The sequence below is a fragment of the Taudactylus pleione genome, unplaced genomic scaffold (genome assembly GCF_031769625.1).
Source record: "Taudactylus pleione unplaced genomic scaffold, aTauple2 ptg000832l, whole genome shotgun sequence".
Lineage (NCBI taxonomy): Eukaryota > Metazoa > Chordata > Amphibia > Anura > Myobatrachidae > Taudactylus > Taudactylus pleione.
Window position 1 is genome coordinate 679,823 of NW_028285234.1, and position 24,796 is coordinate 704,618.

Consider the following 24,796-nt stretch of genomic DNA (forward strand, 5'->3'; position numbering starts at 1 on the left):
CCTTTCGCTATGCACTGTGTATTGCACACCCGTCCCTGTTTATTGCACACCTTTCGCTATGCGCTGTGTATTGCACACCTTTCGCTATGCGCTGTGTATTGCACACCCGTCCCTGTGTATTGCACACCTTTCGCTATGCGCTGTGTATTGCACACCTGTCCCTGTGCACTGTGTATTGCACACATGTCCCTGTGCACTGTGTATTGCACACATGTCCCTGTGCACTGTGAATTGCACACCCATCCCTGTGCGCTGTGTATTGCACACCTTTCGCTATGCACTGTGTATTGCACACCCATCCCTGTGCGCTGTGTATTGCACACCTGTCCCTGTGCACTGTGTATTGCACACCTTTCGCTATGCGCTGTCTATTGCACACCTTTCGCTATGCACTGTGTATTGCACACCCGTCCCTGTATATTGCACACCTTTCGCTATGCACTGTGTATTGCACACCTTTCGCTATGCACTGTGTATTGCACACCTTTCGCTATGCACTGTGTATTGCACACCCGTCCCTGTGTATTGCACACCTTTCGCTATGCGCTGTGTATTGCACACCTGTCCCTGTGCACTGTGTATTGCACACCCGTCCCTGTGTATTGCACACCTTTCGCTATGCACTGTGTATTGCACACCTTTCGCTATGCACTGTGTATTGCACACCCGTCCCTGTGCGCTGTGTATTGCACACCTGTCCCTATGCACTGTGTATTGCACACCTGTCCCTGTGCGCTGTGTATTGCACACCTGTCCCTGTGCACTGTGTATTGCACACCTTTCGCTATGCACTGTGTATTGCACACCTTTCGCTATGCACTGTGTATTGCACACATTTCGCTATGCACTGTGTATTGCACACCTGTCCCTGTGTATTGCACACCTTTCCCTATGCGCTGTGTTTTGCACACCTTTCGATATGCACTGTGTATTGCACACCTGTCCCTGTGCACTGTGTATTGCACACCCGTCCCTGTGTATTGCACACCTTTCGCTATGCACTGTGTATTGCACACCTTTCGCTATGCACTGTGTATTGCACACCCGTCCCTGTGCGCTGTGTATTGCACACCTTTCGCTATGCACTGTGTATTGCACACCTTTCGCTATGCACTGTGTATTGCACACCTTTCGCTATGCACTGTGTATTGCACACCTTTCCCTGTGTATTGCACACCTTTCGCTATGCGCTGTGTATTGCACACCTTTCGCTATGCACTGTGTATTGCACACATGTCCCTGTGCACTGTGTATTGCACACCCGTCCCTGTATATTGCACACCTTTCGCTATGTACTGTGTATTGCACACCTTTCGCTATGCACTGTGTATTGCACACCTTTCGCTATGCACTGTGTATTGCACACCTGTCCCTGTGCGCTGTGTATTGCACACCTTTCGCTGTGCACTGTGTATTGCACACATGTCCCTGTGCACTGTGTATTGCACACCCATCCCTGTGCGCTGTGTATTGCACACCCATCCCTGTGCGCTGTGTATTGCACACCCATCCCTGTGCGCTGTGTATTGCACACCTTTCGATATGCACTGTGTATTGCACACCTGTCCCTGTGTATTGCACACCTTTCGCTATGCACTGTGTATTGCACACCCATCCCTGTGCGCTGTGTATTGCACACCCGTCCCTGTGCGCTGTGTATTGCACACCCGTCCCTGTATATTGCACACCTTTCGCTATGCACTGTGAATTGCACACCTGTCCCTGTGTTTTGCACACCTTTCGATATGCACTGTGTATTGCACACCTGTCCCTGTGTATTGCACACCTTTCGCTATGCACTGTGTATTGCACACCCGTCCCTGTGTATTGCACACCCGTCCCTGTGCGCTGTGTATTGCACACCTGTCCCTGTGCACTGTGTATTGCACACCTTTCCCTATGCGCTGTGTATTGCACACCTTTCGCTATGCACTGTGTATTGCACACCTTTCGCTATGCACTATGTATTGCACACCTTTCGCTATGCACTGTGTATTGCACACATTTCGCTATGCACTGTGTATTGCACACCCGTCCCTGTGTATTGCACACCTTTCGCTATGCACTGTGTATTGCACACATTTCGCTATGCACTGTGTATTGCACACCTGTCCCTGTGTATTGCACACCTTTCGCTATGCACTGTGTATTGCACACCTTTCCCTATGCGCTGTGTATTGCACACCTTTCGCTATGCGCTGTGTATTGCACACCCGTCCCTGTGCGCTGTGTATTGCACACCTTTCGATTTGCGCTGTGTATTGCACACCCGTCCCTGTGCGCTGTGTATTGCACACCTTTCCCGATGCACTGTGTATTGTACACCTTTCCCGATGCACTGTGTATTGCACACCCGTCCCTGTATATTGCACACCTTTCGCTATGCACTGTGTATTGCACACCTTTCGCTATGCACTGTGTATTGCACACCTTTCGCTATGCGCTGTGTATTGCACACCTTTCGCTATGCACTGTGTATTGCACACCTTTCGCTATGCACTGTGTATTGCACACATGTCCCTGTGCACTGTGTATTGCACACATGTCCCTGTGCACTGTGTATTGCACACCCATCCCTGTGCGCTGTGTATTGCACACCCATCCCTGTGCGCTGTGTATTGCACACCTTTCGATATGCACTGTGTATTGCACACCTTTCGCTATGCACTGTGTATTGCACACCTTTCGCTATGCACTGTGTATTGCACACCTTTCGCTATGCACTGTGTATTGCACACCTTTCGCTATGCGCTGTGTATTGCACACCCGTCCCTGTGCGCTGTGTATTGCACACCTTTCGATTTGCGCTGTGTATTGCACACCCGTCCCTGTGCGCTGTGTATTGCACACCCGTCCCTGTATATTGCACACCTTTCGCTATGCACTGTGTATTGCACACCCGTCCCTGTATATTGCACACCTTTCGATATGCACTGTGTATTGCACACCTGTCCCTGTGTATTGCACACCCGTCCCTGTGCGCTGTGTATTGCACACCCATCCCTGTGCGCTGTGTATTGCACACCCATCCCTGTGCGCTGTGTATTGCACACCTTTCGATATGCACTGTGTATTGCACACCTGTCCCTGTGTATTGCACACCTTTCGCTATGCGCTGTGTATTGCACACCTTTCGCTATGCACTGTGTATTGCACACCCGTCCCTGTATATTGCACACCTTTCGCTATGCACTGTGTATTGCACACCTGTCCCTGTGTATTGCACACCTTTCGCTATGCGCTGTGTATTGCACACCTTTCGCTATGCACTGTGTATTGCACACCTTTCGCTATGCACTGTGTATTGCACACATTTCGCTATGCACTGTGTATTGCACACCTGTCCCTGTGTATTGCACACCTTTCCCTATGCGCTGTGTATTGCACACCTTTCGCTATGCGCTGTGTATTGCACACCCGTCCCTGTGCGCTGTGTATTGCACACCCGTCCCTGTGCACTGTGTATTGCACACCTTTCCCGATGCACTGTGTATTGTACACCTTTCCCGATGCACTGTGTATTGCACACCCGTCCCTGTATATTGCACACCTTTCGCTATGCACTGTGTATTGCACACCTTTCGCTATGCACTGTGTATTGCACACCTTTCGCTATGCACTGTGTATTGCACACATGTCCCTGTGCACTGTGTATTGCACACCCATCCCTGTGCGCTGTGTATTGCACACCTTTCGATATGCACTGTGTATTGCACACCTGTCCCTGTGTATTGCACACCTTTCGCTATGCACTGTGTATTGCACACCCATCCCTGTGCGCTGTGTATTGCACACCTTTCGCTATGCGCTGTGTATTGCACACCCGTCCCTGTGTATTGCACACCTTTCGCTATGCACTGTGTATTGCACACCTGTCCCTGTGTATTGCACACCTTTCGCTATGCACTGTGTATTGCACACCCGTCCCTGTGTATTGCACACCCGTCCCTGTGCGCTGTGTATTGCACACCTGTCCCTGTGCACTGTGTATTGCACACCTTTCCCTATGCGCTGTGTATTGCACACCTTTCGCTATGCACTGTGTATTGCACACCTTTCGCTATGCACTGTGTATTGCACACCTTTCCCTGTGCGCTGTGTATTGCACACCTTTCGATTTGCGCTGTGTATTGCACACCCGTCCCTGTGCACTGTGTATTGCACACCCGTCCCTGTGCGCTGTGTATTGCACACCTTTCGCTATGCGCTGTGTATTGCACACCTTTCGCTATGCACTGTGTATTGCACACCCGTCCCTGTATATTGCACACCTTTCGATATGCACTGTGTATTGCACACCTTTCGGTATGCACTGTGTATTGCACACCTTTCGCTATGCACTGTGTATTGCACACCCGTCCCTGTGTATTGCACACCCGTCCCTGTGCGCTGTGTATTGCACACCTTTCCCTATGCGCTGTGTATTGCACACCTTTCGCTATGCACTGTGTATTGCACACCTTTCGCTATGCACTGTGTATTGCACACCTTTCGCTATGCACTGTGTATTGCACACATTTCGCTATGCACTGTGTATTGCACACCTGTCCCTGTGTATTGCACACCTTTCGCTATGCACTGTGTATTGCACACCTTTCCCTATGCGCTGTGTATTGCACACCTTTCGCTATGCGCTGTGTATTGCACACCCGTCCCTGTGCGCTGTGCATTGCACACCTTTCGATTTGCGCTGTGTATTGCACACCCGTCCCTGTGCGCTGTGTATTGCACACCCGTCCCTGTGCACTGTGTATTGCACACCTTTCCCGATGCACTCTGTATTGTACACCTTTCCCGATGCACTGTGTATTGCACACCCGTCCCTGTATATTGCACACCTTTCGCTATGCACTGTGTATTGCACACCTTTCGCTATGCACTGTGTATTGCACACCTTTCGCTATGCACTGTGTATTGCACACATGTCCCTGTGCACTGTGTATTGCACACATGTCCCTGTGCACTGTGTATTGCACACCCATCCCTGTGCGCTGTGTATTGCACACCCATCCCTGTGCGCTGTGTATTGCACACCTTTCGATATGCACTGTGTATTGCACACCTGTCCCTGTGTATTGCACACCTTTCGCTATGCACTGTGTATTGCACACCCATCCCTGTGCGCTGTGTATTGCACACCCGTCCCTGTGCGCTGTGTATTGCACACCTTTCGCTATGCGCTGTGTATTGCACACCTTTCGCTATGCACTGTGTATTGCACACCCGTCCCTGTATATTGCACACCTTTCGCTATGCACTGTGTATTGCACACCCGTCCCTGTGTATTGCACACCCGTCCCTGTGCGCTGTGTATTGCACACCCATCCCTGTGCGCTGTGTATTGCACACCTTTCGATATGCACTGTGTATTGCACACCTGTCCCTGTGTATTGCACACCTTTCGCTATGCACTGTGTATTGCACACCCATCCCTGTGCGCTGTGTATTGCACACCCGTCCCTGTGCGCTGTGTATTGCACACCTTTCGCTATGCACTGTGTATTGCACACCTTTCGCTATGCACTGTGTATTGCACACCTTTCGCTATGCACTGTGTATTGCACACATTTCGCTATGCACTGTGTATTGCACACCTGTCCCTGTGTATTGCACACCTTTCGCTATGCACTGTGTATTGCACACCTTTCCCTATGCGCTGTGTATTGCACACCTTTCGCTATGCGCTGTGTATTGCACACCCGTCCCTGTGCGCTGTGTACTGCACACCTTTCGATTTGCGCTGTGTATTGCACACCCGTCCCTGTGCGCTGTGTATTGCACACCCGTCCCTGTGCGCTGTGTATTGCACACCTTTCGCTATGCGCTGTGTATTGCACACCTTTCGCTATGCACTGTGTATTGCACACCCGTCCCTGTGTATTGCACACCCGTCCCTGTGCGCTGTGTATTGCACACCTGTCCCTATGCGCTGTGTATTGCACACCTTTCGCTATGCACTGTGTATTGCACACCTTTCGCTATGCACTGTGTATTGCACACATGTCCCTGTGCACTGTGTATTGCACACATGTCCCTGTGCACTGTGTATTGCACACCTTTCGATATGCACTGTGTATTGCACACCTGTCCCTGTGTATTGCACACCTTTCGCTATGCACTGTGTATTGCACACCCGTCCCTGTGCGCTGTGTATTGCACACCTGTCCCTGTGCACTGTGTATTGCACACCTTTCGCTATGCGCTGTCTATTGCACACCTTTCGCTATGCACTGTGTATTGCACACCCGTCCCTGTATATTGCACACCTTTCGCTATGCACTGTGTATTGCACACCTGTCCCTGTGTTTTGCACACCTTTCGATATGCACTGTGTATTGCACACCCGTCCCTGTGTATTGCACACCTTTCGCTATGCACTGTGTATTGCACACCTTTCGCTATGCACTGTGTATTGCACACCCGTCCCTGTGCGCTGTGTATTGCACACCTTTCGCTATGCACTGTGTATTGCACACCTTTCGCTATGCACTGTGTATTGCACACCTTTCGCTATGCACTGTGTATTGCACACATTTCGCTATGCACTGTGTATTGCACACCTTTCGCTATGCGCTGTGTATTGCACACCTGTCCCTGTGCACTGTGTATTGCACACCCGTCCCTGTGTATTGCACACCTTTCGCTATGCACTGTGTATTGCACACCTTTCGCTATGCACTGTGTATTGCACACCCGTCCCTGTGCGCTGTGTATTGCACACCTTTCGCTATGCACTGTGTATTGCACACCTTTCGCTATGCACTGTGTATTGCACTGTGTATTGCACACCTTTCGCTATGCACTGTGTATTGCATACCTTTCGCTATGCACTGTGTATTGCACACCCGTCCCTGTGTATTGCACACCCGTCCCTGTGCGCTGTGTATTGCACACCTGTCCCTGTGCGCTGTGTATTGCACACTTTTCGCTATGTACTGTGTATTGCACACCTTTCGCTATGCACTGTGTATTGCACACCTTTCGCTATGCACTGTGTATTGCACACCTTTCCCTGTGTATTGCACACCTTTCGCTATGCGCTGTGTATTGCACACCCGTCCCTGTGTATTGCACACCTTTCGCTATGCGCTGTGTATTGCACACCCGTCCCTGTATATTGCACACCTTTCGCTATGCACTGTGTATTGCACACCTTTCGCTATGCACTGTGTATTGCACACCTTTCGCTATGCACTGTGTATTGCACACATGTCCCTGTGCACTGTGTATTGCACACATGTCCCTGTGCACTGTGTATTGCACACATGTCCCTGTGCACTGTGTATTGCACACCCATCCCTGTGCGCTGTGTATTGCACACCTTTCGATATGCACTGTGTATTGCACACCTGTCCCTGTGTATTGCACACCTTTCGCTATGCACTGTGTATTGCACACCCATCCCTGTGCGCTGTGTATTGCACACCCGTCCCTGTGCGCTGTGTATTGCACACCTTTCGCTATGCGCTGTCTATTGCACACCTTTCGCTATGCACTGTGTATTGCACACCCGTCCCTGTATATTGCACACCTTTCGCTATGCACTGTGTATTGCACACCTGTCCCTGTGTTTTGCACACCTTTCGATATGCACTGTGTATTGCACAACTGTCCCTGTGCACTGTGTATTGCACACCCGTCCCTGTGTATTGCACACCTTTCGCTATGCACTGTGTATTGCACACCTTTCGCTATGCACTGTGTATTGCACACCCGTCCCTGTGCGCTGTGTATTGCACACCTTTCGCTATGCACTGTGTATTGCACACCTTTCGCTATGCACTGTGTATTGCACACCTTTCGCTATGCACTGTGTATTGCACACCCGTCCCTGTGTATTGCACACCCGTCCCTGTGCGCTGTGTATTGCACACCTGTCCCTATGCACTGTGTATTGCACACCTTTCGCTATGCACTGTGTATTGCACACCTTTCCCTGTGTATTGCACACCTTTCGCTATGCGCTGTGTATTGCACACCTTTCGCTATGCACTGTGTATTGCACACATGTCCCTGTGCACTGTGTATTGCACACCCGTCCCTGTATATTGCACACCTTTCGCTATGTACTGTGTATTGCACACCTTTCGCTATGCACTGTGTATTGCACACCTTTCGCTATGCACTGTGTATTGCACACCTGTCCCTGTGCGCTGTGTATTGCACACCTTTCGCTATGCACTGTGTATTGCACACCTTTCGCTATGCACTGTGTATTGCACACATGTCCCTGTGCACTGTGTATTGCACACCCGTCCCTGTATATTGCACACCTTTCGCTATGTACTGTGTATTGCACACCTTTCGCTATGCACTGTGTATTGCACACCTTTCGCTATGCACTGTGTATTGCACACCTGTCCCTGTGCGCTGTGTATTGCACACCTTTCGCTATGCACTGTGTATTGCACACCTTTCGCTATGCACTGTGTATTGCACACATTTCGCTATGCACTGTGTATTGCACACCTTTCGCTATGCGCTGTGTATTGCACACCTGTCCCTGTGCACTGTGTATTGCACACCTTTCGCTATGCACTGTGTATTGCACACCTTTCGCTATGCACTGTGTATTGCACACCCGTCCCTGTGCGCTGTGTATTGCACACCTTTCGCTATGCACTGTGTATTGCACACCTTTCGCTATGCACTGTGTATTGCACACATTTCGCTATGCACTGTGTATTGCACACCTTTCGCTATGCACTGTGTATTGCACACCTGTCCCTGTGCGCTGTGTATTGCACACCTTTCGCTATGCACTGTGTATTGCACACCTTTCGCTATGCACTGTGTATTGCACACCCGTCCCTGTGCGCTGTGTATTGCACACCTTTCGCTATGCACTGTGTATTGCACACCCGTCCCTGTGTATTGCACACCCGTCCCTGTGCGCTGTGTATTGCACACCTGTCCCTGTGCGCTGTGTATTGCACACCTTTCGCTATGTACTGTGTATTGCACACCTTTCGCTATGCACTGTGTATTGCACACCTTTCCCTGTGTATTGCACACCTTTCGCTATGCGCTGTGTATTGCACACCCGTCCCTGTGTATTGCACACCTTTCGCTATGCGCTGTGTATTGCACACCCGTCCCTGTATATTGCACACCTTTCGCTATGCACTGTGTATTGCACACCTTTCGCTATGCACTGTGTATTGCACACCTTTCGCTATGCACTGTGTATTGCACACCTTTCGCTATGCACTGTGTATTGCACACCTTTCGCTATGCACTGTGTATTGCACACATGTCCCTGTGCACTGTGTATTGCACACCCATCCCTGTGCGCTGTGTATTGCACACCCATCCCTGTGCGCTGTGTATTGCACACCTTTCGCTATGCACTGTGTATTGCACACCTTTCGCTATGCACTGTGTATTGCACACCCGTCCCTGTGCGCTGTGTATTGCACACCCGTCCCTGTGCGCTGTGTATTGCACACCTTTCGCTATGCGCTGTGTATTGCACACCTTTCGCTATGCACTGTGTATTGCACACCCGTCCCTGTATATTGCACACCTTTCGCTATGCACTGTGTATTGCACACCTGTCCCTGTGTATTGCACACCTTTCGCTATGCACTGTGTATTGCACACCCGTCCCTGTGTATTGCACACCCGTCCCTGTGCGCTGTGTATTGCACACCTGTCCCTGTGCACTGTGTATTGCACACCTTTCCCTATGCGCTGTGTATTGCACACCTTTCGCTATGCACTGTGTATTGCACACCTTTTGCTATGCACTGTGTATTGCACACATTTCGCTATGCACTGTGTATTGCACACCTGTCCCTGTGTATTGCATACCTTTCGCTATGCACTGTGTATTGCACACCCGTCCCTGTGTATTGCACACCCGTCCCTGTGCGCTGTGTATTGCACACCTGTCCCTGTGCACTGTGTATTGCACACCTTTCCCTATGCGCTGTGTATTGCACACCTTTCGCTATGCACTGTGTATTGCACACCTTTCGCTATGCACTGTGTATTACACACCTTTCGCTATGCACTGTGTATTGCACACCTTTCGCTATGCGCTGTGTATTGCACACCCGTCCCTGTGCGCTGTGTATTGCACACCTTTCGATTTGCGCTGTGTATTGCACACCCGTCCCTGTGCGCTGTGTATTGCACACCCGTCCCTGTGCACTGTGTATTGTACACCTTTCCCGATGCACTGTGTATTGCACACCCGTCCCTGTATATTGCACACCTTTCGCTATGCACTGTGTATTGCACACCTTTCGCTATGCACTGTGTATTGCACACATGTCCCTGTGCACTGTGTATTGCACACATGTCCCTGTGCACTGTGTATTGCACACCCATCCCTGTGCGCTGTGTATTGCACACCTTTCGATATGCACTGTGTATTGCACACCTGTCCCTGTGTATTGCACACCTTTCGCTATGCACTGTGTATTGCACACCCATCCCTGTGCGCTGTGTATTGCACACCCGTCCCTGTGCGCTGTGTATTGCACACCTTTCGCTATGCGCTGTGTATTGCACACCTTTCGCTATGCACTGTGTATTGCACACCCGTCCCTGTATATTGCACACCTTTCGCTATGCACTGTGTATTGCACACCCGTCCCTGTGTATTGCACACCTGTCCCTGTGCGCTGTGTATTGCACACCTGTCCCTATGCGCTGTGTATTGCACACCTTTCGCTATGCACTGTGTATTGCACACCTTTCGCTATGCACTGTGTATTGCACACCTTTCGCTATGCACTGTGTATTGCACACATTTCGCTATGCACTGTGTATTGCACACCTGTCCCTGTGTATTGCACACCTTTCGCTATGCACTGTGTATTGCACACATTTCGCTATGCACTGTGTATTGCACACCTGTCCCTGTGTATTGCACACCTTTCGCTATGCACTGTGTATTGCACACCTTTCCCTATGCGCTGTGTATTGCACACCTTTCGCTATGCGCTGTGTATTGCACACCCGTCCCTGTGCGCTGTGTATTGCACACCTTTCGCTATGCACTGTGTATTGCACACCTTTCGCTATGCACTGTGTATTGCACACCTTTCGCTATGCACTGTGTATTGCACACCTTTCGCTATGCACTGTGTATTGCACACATTTCGCTATGCACTGTGTATTGCACACCTGTCCCTGTGTATTGCACACCTTTCGCTATGCACTGTGTATTGCACACCTTTCCCTATGCGCTGTGTATTGCACACCTTTCGCTATGCGCTGTGTATTGCACACCCGTCCCTGTGCGCTGTGTATTGCACACCTTTCGATTTGCGCTGTGTATTGCACATCCGTCCCTGTGCACTGTGTATTGCACACCTTTCCCGATGCACTGTGTATTGCACACCCGTCCCTGTGCGCTGTGTATTGCACACCCGTCCCTGTGCGCTGTGTATTGCACACCTTTCGCTATGCGCTGTGTATTGCACACCTTTCGCTATGCACTGTGTATTGCACACCCGTCCCTGTATATTGCACACCTTTCGATATGCACTGTGTATTGCACACCTGTCCCTGTGTATTGCACACCTTTCGCTATGCACTGTGTATTGCACACCCGTCCCTGTGTATTGCACACCCGTCCCTGTGCGCTGTGTATTGCACACCTGTCCCTGTGCGCTGTGTATTGCACACCTTTCGATTTGCGCTGTGTATTGCACACCCGTCCCTGTGCACTGTGTATTGCACACCTTTCCCGATGCACTGTGTATTGTACACCTTTCCCGATGCACTGTGTATTGCACACCTTTCGCTATGCACTGTGTATTGCACACCTTTCGCTATGCACTGTGTATTGCACACCTTTCGCTATGCACTGTGTATTGCACACCTTTCGCTATGCACTGTGTATTGCACACCTTTCGCTATGCACTGTGTATTGCACACCCGTCCCTATGCACTGTGTATTGCACACCCGTCCCTGTGTATTGCACACCTGTCCCTGTGTATTGCACACCTTTCGCTATGCACTGTGTATTGCACACCTTTCGCTATGCACTGTGTATTGCACACCTTTCGCTATGCACTGTGTATTGCACACCCGTCCCTGTGTATTGCACACCTTTCGCTATGCACTGTGTATTGCACACATGTCCCTGTGCACTGTGTATTGCACACATGTCCCTGTGCACTGTGTATTGCACACATGTCCCTGTGCACTGTGTATTGCACACTCACCTCTCAGACGTACCAGCTGGTTGTGACACTCTTTCCGTTGGTGAAGTTCTCGCCTGTATTTGGAGAGAAGGTCACTGTTTGCACCCTGAATGCTTTTCGCAGCCTGTGAGAACTGTTAACAATAAATAGGCAAAAAAAAAATGTTGTAGATAAAATTCTTCCCATTAATAAGATGCGATATGTGATGTGATCCCCAAACCTCGCACCTCGTCCCGTGCCTCCAGCATGGCGTCACCCAGCAGCCTGGGGAAGTCTCGCACCTGTCTCTTCAGGGTGTTATAGTCATGGGTCAGAGTGCGGAGAGCCGGCTGCAGCATGAGGAGATTCCTGCGGACACCTGAGAGTGTTGGAGAGAGTGTCAGAGATGTTACAGTCACTCCCGGTGCCTCAGTGCCTCAGCGCCCCAGTGCCTCAGCGCCTGGCTCTACAGGTGGCCGGGAGCTGTCAGACAGAAGACGGGGAAAGACTGGGGCGATTAATAAGAGGTGAGGGAATAGTATTGGGGGCAGTAGATTATATGGAGGGAGGGGGACAGGGGGCTCTGTCTTGCTGCATTGATGTACTGGTCATGGGTAAATGAATGTGTTACTGGTCAGGCTGGCATCACTAATGTGAGGGGCACTCACCATCCAGGCTCTGATGCACAGCTCTCATCTCCTCCTGGGCGCGCTCAAACGCCTCAGAAACCGCAAGTTCCTTCTGTTCCTGGAGAGCCTGGAACTCATCCACCATCTGCGCCTGAGAACGATCCAGCTCCGAAACATACAGCTCCAGCTATAGGACAAGTGCAGAGTCAGCCAACAATGGTCTCTAATTCTCTCTGTATAGGGACACTCTTCTCTTAGTGGCAGGGGATTACCTCAGTCACTAAGTGTCTAACCAGTGTATACCATATTGCTCAGCGTGGATGGGGAAGGTTTCGGTGGTCAGTGTACGTGACCTGTGTATAGTGACATATTGCTCAGCGTGGCTGGGGAAGGTTTCGGTGACCTGTGTATAGTGACATATTTCTCAGCGTGGATGGGGAAGGTTTCGGTGACCTGTGTATAGTGACATATTGCTCAGCGTGGATGGGGAAGGTTTCGGTGACCTGTGTATAGTGACATATTGCTCAGAGTGGCTGGGGAAGGTTTCGGTGACCTGTGTATAGTGACATATTGCTCAGCGTGGATGGGGAAGGTTTCGGTGACCTGTGTATAGTGACATATTTCTCAGCGTGGATGGGGAAGGTTTCGGTGACCTGTGTATAGTGACATATTTCTCAGCGTGGATGGGGAAGGTTTTGGTGACCTGTGTATAGTGACATATTGCTCAGTGTGGCTGGGGAAGGTTTCGGTGACCTGTGTATAGTGAAATATTTCTCAGCGTGGATGGGGAAGGTTTCGGTGACCTGTGTATAGTGACATATTTCTCAGCGTGGCTGGGGAAGGTTTCGATGACCTGTGTATAGTGACATATTTCTCAGCGTGGATGGGGAAGGTTTCGGTGACCTGTGTATAGTGACATATTGCTCAGCGTGGCTGGGGAAGGTTTCGGTGACCTGTGTATAGTGACATATTGCTCAGAGTGGCTGGGGAAGGTTTCGGTGACCTGTGTATAGTGACATATTGCTCAGCGTGGCTGGGGAAGGTTTCGGTTGGTTCTGACCTGAGCTTGGAGCTTTGCCACTTCCTCCTGTTCCCGCAGAAGTTGTCTGTTCCTGTCCTGTAACTCCCGGTTCCGTCTGTCCAGCTGCTCCTGGAGATATTGGTTTCGGTTCTGTGCCTGGCTGAGCGCGGCTTTCATCTTGCCAGATTCCACCTGCACAGTCTGCACCACGTACTGCAGCGAGAGAACTGTGGTCTCACCAGCGGTGTATGTACAAATCGCACCCCCGATGCACGGAACGCAGCTGCCATCACCAATGGATAGAACTATATGTTACTTGGCTCCTTTACACTCCCTGCCCATGTCAGCTCACGGTACCGCTGGCGCAACTCGCAAAAGTAAACGAAAACACGGTGACATAAAACGGTCAGTATATAATACATATATACGTATAGCACAGCATTAATGCATTTAGCGCGTGACATAAAATGGTCAGTATAAAATACACGGTGACATTATATATATATAATCAGTCATTTTGGACTAGAGGAGTCTGTGAAAATTCTGATAAAAAAATGTTTTGCCTCCATAGTTCACAAACGGTTCCTATAAGTATATTTGTCCCAGTACATAGAGTCATTTTGGCTGGAGGAGCCTGCACACTGCACGGGCCGAGTATCCAGCGTCTGGTTTTTCCTTTATTGCTCCTCTCCCTGATGTCACATTGAGGTATAATATTGTCTAGGTGACTCAGCTACACAATATTGAAAACGCAATCCAGATTAATCCCGTAATTTAGCGTGATGCCTGAAAAAACAGACAAACAAAAATTCTGAGAATTTTTTTTTGTCTCCGTAGTTCACACAGGGGGGGTCATTCAGACCCGTTCGCGAGCAAATGACGGGTCGATGTTCCCCCAGTGCGCATGCAGCTCCGTCGTGCGCATGCGCGAGACCCGGACTGCGACAGCCAAGCTGTCGCTCCGGGTCTCGCACCAAAGGGGGCGTGCTGTCGATGTTGATTGACAGCACGCCCCCTTTGATGGGCGTGCCGCGGGCGTGCCTGCCAGACTGAGGCATTCCCATGGGAACGCCTACCGTCTGGAGCCGGCCCCACTGACATCACTAGTGATGTCAGTGGGAGTGATTTTGGCTCTGATAGAGACAAAATCACTCCTGGGCTTGCGGCAGCGAGACCCTACCGTAGGGTCTCCGTCGCAAGCCCGATGGTTGCGATTGTCAAGACCATCGCGACCATCATCATGGACGCTCGCATATGCTGTGGGTGGTCACCCACAGCTATGTGAGCGTCCAAGAGGACACTCCATTTTTAGGGAGGAGGACCCTGATTCAGAGCGAGCGCTCTGGGCCTGATTCAGAGCTGAACGCTCTGACCAGAGTCCCAAGGATTACATTTCTCCGAAAACATTTCTATGTACAGACACAACCATTACAACTTTATTATAAATATAGGTATGCACTATATACTGACCGCTATGTCACGTACTAAATGTATTAATGCTGTACTATACGTGTACAGTTATATAGATATAAATACATAATGTGTGTGTGTATATATAGATATATGTGCATATATATATATATATATATATATATATAATAATGTGTGTGTGTGTATATATATATCTCAAGATCTATTTAGCAGCAAAATCCAACTATACTGTATATTAAAGCACCAATCAGGCAGCTTGTCTGGACTCATTAAGTTGCAGTATACATGTCAATCAAGTAGATGGGGCACCAAGACAAATAATAGATATTATACAGTCGCTGCTCATGTTACTTGCAACCTTTCAGCGTTACTGTAGCAACGAATTTGGGATCTATAAGCTAGTACACCTGGACTTCCAGCGCACAGCATTGCACTGAAAGTTAGTGTTCCCATCATGCTTCGGTGGAACTTGACTCCGCCCAAGTTATGCAACAAAACCCGACTTAAAGTCTCTGCTCTACAGAGGAATCTAATTGAGGCACAGATCTCAGGACCAGCTGCTTCTCCCATGGGCAGCTTTATGTGGGTTGCTCATGAGTTAGTAGCCCCAAGCATCTTTGTAAATAATATTTACAGTTTTCCTTCAAGGGGTAACAGACAAAGACATTTTGTGATCAATGTCTACAATATAAAATATACATCACAATATTATTAGTTCTGCTGAGCAATACCAGACATCTACGTCAGCCAAGCTGCGGGCAAACTAATAACAGACATCCATGCGAGCCAAGCTGCAAGTAATAAAACCAATAACAGACATCCATGCGAGCCAAGCTGCGAGTAATAAAACCAATAACAGACATCCATGCGAGCCAAGCTGCGAGTAATAAAACCAATAACACACATCCATGCGAGCCAAGCTGCGAGTAATAAAACCAGTAACAGACATCCATGCGAGCCAAGCTGCGAGTAATAAAACCAGTAACAGACATCCATGCGAGCCAAGCTGCGAGTAATAAAACCAGTAACAGACATCCATGCGAGCCAAGCTGCGAGTAATAAAACCAGTAACAGACATCCATGCGAGCCAAGCTGCAAGTAATAAAACCAGTAACAGACATCCATGCGAGCCAAGCTGCGAGTAATAAAACCAGTAACAGACATCCATGCGAGCCAAGCTGCGGGCAAACCAATAACACACATCCATGCGAGCCAAGCTGCGAGTAATAAGACCAGTAACAGACATCCATGCGAGCCAAGCTGCGAGCAAACCAATAACAGACATCCATGCGAGCCAAGCTGCGAGCAAACCAATAACAGACATCCATGCGAGCCAAGCTGCGAGTAATAAAACCAGTAACAGACATCTATGCGAGCCAAGCTGCGAGTAATAAAACCAATAACACACATCCATGCGAGCCAAGCTGCGAGTAATAAAACCAATAACACACATCCATGAGAGCCAAGCTGCGAGTAATAAAACCAGTAACAGACATCCATGCGAGCCAAGCTGCGGGCAAACTAATAACAGCGAACGACAGTATAGATATATACATATAGTGGAGTATAATGCGTCAGACAATACTATGAGGGGGGAGAAGGCAGCAACGTGTGACACAATATCACAGACCGCCCCTGGATCCAGCATTATCATCATATAGGGTCTCTTTCGGGGCTGTGCGCTTATGCAGCCGCTGCATTTGTGTACGCAGCTGCCATGCGAATATATGCAAATGTGGCAGATGGTCAGACAGAATGGCCGCAGGAACAGAGGCGCTGCATACGGGAACACAGTGCAGGAGACACGCCCCCAAAATGGTTGTAACACGTCTGACGTCACCCCCTTTACCTCCCACAAACGCTCCCTGACTGTCAATCACCTTGCAAGTAGATAGTCTCTCGCGGTAGCCTTGGCACATGCGCCGTGCGTCTCAGACACGAGCAGATTGCAGAATATCGCTCAACTGTACAATCATCGGAATGGCGTGCTACTCAGAATCGGGCCAATTGCCCAAATCGACACCATCATACAGAGAAGCTTTCCCTAGATTGGGGCGTCACAGGTTTGGAGGGGTGCTGGCAGCAGGAATAGGACTAAACCATTTCATACAGTAATCTGGTACCTTTACCTGAGGCTGCTGGGAAAGCTCGTACTCGCGTAATCTGCGATTCAGCCGCTCCTCCTCCTCCACCCTCTCACATACAGAGTCTCTCACTCTGAGCTCCGCCTCCGCCAATCGCTCAGCCTTCTGCTGTACCTCCCCCTGCAGTGTACCAATCAGAGTCTTCCTCGCGCTCTCTTCCTCTTCCATATGCTGAATACGTTCCCGCAGAGCTGCCAGCTCCTGAAACACAGTATAGATCATCGGCTAAATGAGCTCCCCTGAGACACGAGGATTTATAGGGGCGAGACGCAAGGATTTATAGGGGCGAGACGCAAGGATTTATAGGGGCGAGACGCAAGGATTTATAGAGGCGAGACGCAAGGATTTATAGGGGGGAGACGCAAGGATTTATAGGGGCGAGACGCAAGGATTTATAGAGGCGAGACGCAAGGATTTATAGGGGGGAGACGCAAGGATTTATAGGGGCGAGACGCAAGGATTTATAGGGGGGAGACGCAAGGATTTATAGGGGCGAGACGCAAGGATTTATAGGGGGGAGACGCAAGGATTTATAGGGGCGAGACGCAAGGATTTATAGGGGCGAGACGCAAGGATTTATAGGGGGGAGACGCAAGGATTTATAGGGGGGAGACGCAAGGATTTATAGGGGGGAGACGCAAGGATTTATAGGGGGGAGACGCAAGGATTTATAGGGGGGAGACGCAAGGATTTATAGGGGGGAGACGCAAGGATTTATAGGGGGGAGACGCAAGGATTTATAGGGGGGAGACGCAAGGATTTATAGGGGGGAGACGCAAGGATTTATAGGGGGGAGACACAAGGATTTATAGGGGGGAGACGCAAGGATTTATAGGGGGGAGACGCAAGGATTTATAGAGGCGAGACGCAAGGATTTATAGATCATCGGCTACATGAGCTCCCCTGAAACACTGGTAGACGATATATGAATAGGATTGAGGATATGTAAGATTACTGGTTTTTACTGACTGGCTGTTTTGGTTGATGACAGCCTTGTTGCTGGGTAAGTTACTATCAGTAGTGAGTGTGGTCAGCTGGTTCCAGGGGCCAATTATATAGTTTGGGGGAGTGGTTAGATCAGGTTATATATGGGAGTGTTTTGCATGGGATCAGCTTCTTTGCAAGATTTTCGCAACCCACCGTCCCTCCCGTTATTTTGTTGTGTATTAACCTTGTTTGTCCCAAGTTAGGTGAGGCGCAGCATGGCGGGAGTACGCTGCAGCTCAGTGGCTTTATGTGGCGTAAGATAACTGTGGGGGCACTTGCCCTCGATGCCCCTAGAGAATTTGTCCTGCTCCGTGTGAGGGGACCCGGGTGCTTTTGTGCGAAGCGCCTCGGATTGGCCCAGGAGGGAAGTGGGACCCTCGCAGCCTTGGTGCATCTAGAAAGGGGGACGTGTTAGTCGTTCCCAGAGTATCTGAGCAAGGTAAAAGCTAGAACTGAGTCTGCAGTGTCTCTCTGCCACCTGGTTAGGTTCATTAATTCCATGATAAATAAAAAGCTGTGATCGTTTTAGCCAAGCTCTGGTGTCTGTGTCTTCATTAAGTAAGATAATGAAGGATGGTAAAGGTTCGGAGGTAATAAACCTATGTAGATCTTAAAGGATATCTAGATCATCGGCTAAAAGAACGTGGGTCCAGTTACTCCAGCCTCCCCGATTTATACGTTTTTGCTGCAGTGGCCTCTACCAAGTGCAGCTCATTGAGTCCATCAGTAAATAGTGTAAAGCGTTATAACTCGGCGCGATTACAAGAAATTCACCTCAGAGTTCTAGACCGCAGATACATCTCCCCCGCCCAAAGGAAACATTTTGTCCCATTGGAGGACGGCAACTGTGTAAAGTGTAATTGTACTAATGCCTCCCTTTCACATAACCTCTGGTAGTGCAGAAAAATCCATAGATCTTGGAATAAAATGTTATATTATCTAAACAACACACGACGCCTTAAGCTGTCCAAAAACGCAGCTGCTCTTATGTTTGCTAATTTCTCAGGATGGGAGACAGACTACTCCTTAGAATTATGGAAACCGTCCCTGAGGGTCATGTTACAGTCACCAAACAACTCATTCTTACATATTGGATCCTAAAATCTGCACCCACTTTAAATAAATGGAAAACTGCGCTGCTGGAGGTTATTTATGGTGAGAGACGTATGGCGATTCTCAATGTCGAAAAAGGAGTGCAAATTTTCTCCAAAAAATGGGAACCTTATATACAATGTTTACCAACCCAAATCCAGAGCAACATATGGAAGGTCTTAGAACATACGGAATGGTTTATGCTAAGACACATTACCTAAAATAGCTTCTGTCACCGTTATACGGTATATGTGCCCATGAAATCCCTTCTGACAACATAATCCTCCATATCTGATTTCGATTCCCCTTCTTTGTAATTTCACTCCCTCTATTTTATTTTATTTCATTCTCATCCCCTTTTCTTTCTTTGTCATCAACATATATCGATATAGTCCATGTCGTCAAATAAATATATAGACAAATTGTTAAAGTATCAGCCAGTGTTTGTACCTATTATACAAGTTATGTGGTCTGAATGACACTGCCTATATATTACTCTAGACTTCTGTACGGTGTATTATACTGATCATTCTACAGTACATATCATTTCTGTTTATTTGATGTTAGGTTATTTTCGGGTACTTTTTTCTGTGCTCTGAAACAATTTCAACTCACGTTTTGCTTTAATTTTAAAAATGATTTACAGTAACTTTCTGTATTGTTTGTTTCAAGAAACAGACCAGTTATATATCTGATCATTTTATTCCATTCAATTCTTGGACTGTACAGTGTATAATTACTTTTACTGTTCAATAAAAAGATGAAAAAAAAAAAAAAAGCGTTATAATAACTCAAAGTGCATTGTGGTTAGGAAATGGGAGAAGTTTTCAAGAGGTTGTAGACGATCCTAGAGAGGGATCTGGTGTATATCCAATGGAGGTTGGAGCAGAGTAGTATATAGAGAGGGATCTGGTGTATATCCAATGGAGGTTGGAGCAGAGTAGTATATAGAGAGAGATCTGGTGTATATCCAATGGAGGTTGGAGCAGAGTAGTATATAGAGAGGGATCTGGTGTATATCCAATGGAGGTTGGAGCAGAGTAGTATATAGAGAGGGATCTGGTGTATATCCAATGGAGGTTGGAGCAGAGTAGTATATAGAGAGAGATCTGGTGTATATCCAATGGAGGTTGGAGCAGAGTAGTATATAGAGAGAGATCTGGTGTATATCCAATGGAGGTTGGAGCAGAGTAGTATATAGAGAGAGATCTGGTGTATATCCAATGGAGGTTGGAGCAGAGTAGTATATAGAGAGAGATCTGGTGTATATCCAATGGAGGTTGGAGCAGAGTAGTATATAGAGAGAGATCTGGTGTATATCCAATGGAGGTTGGAGCAGAGTAGTATATAGAGAGAGATCTGGTGTATATCCAATGGAGGTTGGAGCAGAGTAGTATATAGAGAGGGATCTGGTGTATATCCAATGGAGGTTGGAGCAGAGTAGTATATAGAGAGGGATCTGGTGTATATCCAATGGAGGTTGGAGCAGAGTAGTATATAGAGAGAGATCTGGTGTATATCCAATGGAGGTTGGAGCAGAGTAGTATATAGAGAGAGATCTGGTGTATATCCAATGGAGGTTGGAGCAGAGTAGTATATAGAGAGGGATCTGGTGTATATCCAATGGAGGTTGGAGCAGAGTAGTATATAGAGAGAGATCTGGTGTATATCCAATGGAGGTTGGAGCAGAGTAGTATATAGAGAGAGATCTGGTGTATATCCAATGGAGGTTGGAGCAGAGTAGTATATAGAGAGGGATCTGGTGTATATCCAATGGAGGTTGGAGCAGAGTAGTATATAGAGAGAGATCTGGTGTATATCCAATGGAGGTTGGAGCAGAGTAGTATATAGAGAGAGATCTGGTGTATATCCAATGGAGGTTGGAGCAGAGTAGTATATAGAGAGAGATCTGGTGTATATCCAATGGAGGTTGGAGCAGAGTAGTATATAGAGAGGGATCTGGTGTATATCCAATGGAGGTTGGAGCAGAGTAGTATATAGAGAGGGATCTGGTGTATATCCAATGGAGGTTGGAGCAGAGTAGTATATAGAGAGAGATCTGGTGTATATCCAATGGAGGTTGGAGCAGAGTAGTATATAGAGAGAGATCTGGTATATATCCAATGGAGGTTGGAGCAGAGTAGTATATAGAGAGGGATCTGGTGTAAATCCAATAAATGTTTCAGAAGGGAAGTTTCCTACAAAGGGAAGCGGGGTAAATGCACGGAAGGGCTACAGTGGTTGGGTTATATTTCATACCTGGTTATTATCACAATCCAGGCGGCTCCTCAATAGCTGCAGTTCCTGCCGCAGACGTCCATTCTCAGACACCAGGAGGTCTCTGTGCTTCTCCAAATCCGTGCCGCCCTGGGGGAGACAGAGCGGAAACACATTACCCCCAGGAATCTCCCTACGGGCAATACTCAGTAAGTACAGGTATATTCTGATAACCTGCTTTGTTATATAAAAATGCAGGGCCAGGGTAACAGGATTTACCCAATACATTACTATGTAGTATGATGAAAATCGTTTGCACTGAAATATTTATTTATGTCCCAAATTACCATTTCCAGCTGGGGCAGAAGAGATGTAATAAACACGATTACATTGTACAGACATCAAGAGCCATTTACAATAGGACAGAGTGCGGCAGGAATGGCTGCGATCTCAGTGGTGGTCGTAGGGTCACACAGATCCGCCCATTTCTTTCCCGGAATGCGCATGGATGTGTGGCGGTATTTAGCGTTGCTGACGGAAGAGCTGGATGTGTCAGACGTGTGGTAACTAAATGTGGGATTGAAGCACTAATGTACCTCATTGCACACGCCACATGCACACGCCACATGTACACGCCACATGTACACGCAAGATTCAAGTTCAATATTAAACATGTATTGGAGAGTCTGGGGGTCGGGAGGTCACAATCACAGGAATATTCAGACTTGGAGCGAGCACAAAGTTCATGTTTTCTGACACATCCCGAAGGTGACGGAAACCTGGCGTTCATGGATACCTGCAACGTAATCAGTCCTGAGGCCCCTCACTCTCATAACTCATTGCAGCTATTAATAGCAATAACCTGCGCAATAGTCACAGGAACAGAAGCGTCCTCGCCATGCGGATTTTCACGCCTATCCATATAAAGTTGGCACAAAACAATTTTACAATTCTAAACCCGGGGACGCAAATGGCCGCCTACAAATGTGCAAGCAGGACAATTAGGCAAATCTGCGCAAAGTGAGAGGCCGCCACGCTCTGGGAATGATTTATAGGCTCCTCGGGGCAGAAGCCAGTTCCCATGAATGCGTGCTCATTACTGGAGCCGGGCGCTGCGCGGGGTACATGTTACTGTACTGTGCTATGGAGTTTTGCCAGGAATTAAAGTTCTCACTTTATGGCTGTAGTAAATGCAGGATGAGAGCCGGTACGTCTCCATATAACATAGTGTTCTGTATATAATTATAGTCTACTGCAATAATAACATAATGAGCAGTAATGAGAAAGTGAAGAACATCATTTACTAACCATCTGTAACACTGAGCTAATGAGGGACAATGCCGCTAATTACTGCCCTATAACGACACCAGCGCTGACATGTACTGATACACGCAGAGTCCCTCCCGCTTTATGGCAGCGAGCGAGAAGTCTTCAGAAATACCTTGTCCGTATCTGCAAACGCGTTAGTAATGGAGACACACTACAAAGTCCTCTCACGATGGTACCGCTGTCCTGGCCAGCTTTCCAAAATGTATCCAGGAGTCTCTGGGGTTTGTTGGAGATGTGGGATAGACCTTTCTGGGACAGATATGTAAAGGGTTCCCATTTCTAAGAGAATAGCATTCCCACCAAAGTCATTGAAAGGGCGAGTCTTATTCTTCAGGAGGACTTGCCTTATTGCCCTAGTTTCTGGCTACTGAATCTTATACGGAAACCCCATGCTCACTTCAAAAAGTCTCTATTACGTCATATATTGAGTGCGTCCAAAGCCGTGATCCCCGTCCACTGGAAGAACAGGTCGGCTCCCTCCATGTCTGAATGGTGTACACGTCTTTATCAGTATATGGCTATGGATGATTTCATTTTACCCCATACAGATAAGGGCCAAAATTTCACGGTGACCTGGTATCCATGGTTACGTTACAAGGAGTCCGACCATTACAAGACGCTAAGTCGTGGTTAAGGAAGATCACAAACAGTCCCTGGTAGATATTACGTAGTCCACTAAAAGTTGATGGTGGGATGTATCATTTTTGCTTTCTGTTATGAAGCTTTTTTGTTTTCTTCATCTCTTCGTCATTTTTCCCCTTTTTTGATTTTTCTCTTTATTCTGATGTAAATGTTTTTGATATGGTCACATTTTACGACAAAACCTATATCTTGTTTTATCTGTAACAAATGGATATACCAAATGTTGATTCCCTTGTTATGCTATGAATTTCTCATGCGAGAGATTTGATGTCTGTATTATGTTATGGTCTTCAATAAAAACATATTGTGTAAAAAATAGCAGCGGGCGGACGGAATGGGCACTATGAGACAACGCATTGTGCATTCAGGGAAATTACAAGGCACGCCCCAATTATATTAGCTGCAAGATGTTATCGGTCCTGTGCATTCGGGGTGATAGTTGGACCTGCGCCAGTTTGCATGGTGTAACTTCCGCATGTGCCCAGAAAACAGGCCGCACGCATATGCAAATGTGCTCCCGTCTGGCAAATATGGCTGCTCGCGCCATGAGAGGTGAGACGGGGAATTATCATAGGCTGTGTACTATAAGAATGTGTTTGAGTAATTGCAGACACAAAGACGTCCGTCAGATACATATTAATTGCCGGCACCTGAAGGTTGGAGCAAATATCCACTGATGACAGCGTTTGCCAGCCTGAGGAACTGCTTCTGATTGGCTGAATGTGGATTCACCTCTGAAGCGGATAAGTACATGTTTCACTCAACGCATCACCGATCTGTGTAACACTACGTCATAGAGGTGATACGTCCAACTCTACGTCACCGATCTGTGTAACACTACGTCATAGAGGTGATACGTCACTGATCTGTGTAACACTACGTCATAGAGGTGATACGTCACCGATCTGTGTAACACTACGTCATAGAGGTGATACGTCCAACTCTACATCACTGATCTGTGTAACACTACGTCATAGTGGTGATACGTCACCAATCTGTGTAACACTACGTCATAGAGGTGATACGTCCAACTCTACATCACTGATCTGTGTAACACTACGTCATAGAGGTGATACGTCCAACTCTACATCACCAATCTGTGTAAAACTACGTCATAGAGGTGATACGTCACCAATCTGAGTAACACTACGTCATAGAGGTGA

General features: G+C 48.0%; 1 protein-coding gene across 4 annotated transcripts in view; it reads right to left on the reverse strand.

Moving 5' to 3' along the window:
* KIFC3 (kinesin family member C3) overlaps positions 1–24,796 on the reverse strand; it is a 93,523-nt gene that overhangs the window by 34,657 nt on the left and 34,070 nt on the right. For all 4 annotated transcript variants that reach the window (XM_088458432.1, XM_088458434.1, XM_088458435.1 and 1 more), the window contains 6 exons: positions 21,705–21,812; positions 17,352–17,567; positions 13,831–14,004; positions 12,810–12,957; positions 12,390–12,520; positions 12,184–12,295 (listed from right to left, as the gene is read on the reverse strand). In XM_088458432.1, the coding sequence (XP_088314558.1) occupies positions 12,184–12,295; positions 12,390–12,520; positions 12,810–12,957; positions 13,831–14,004; positions 17,352–17,567; positions 21,705–21,812 (889 nt within the window). The remainder of the gene's footprint in view (positions 1–12,183; positions 12,296–12,389; positions 12,521–12,809; positions 12,958–13,830; positions 14,005–17,351; positions 17,568–21,704; positions 21,813–24,796) is intronic.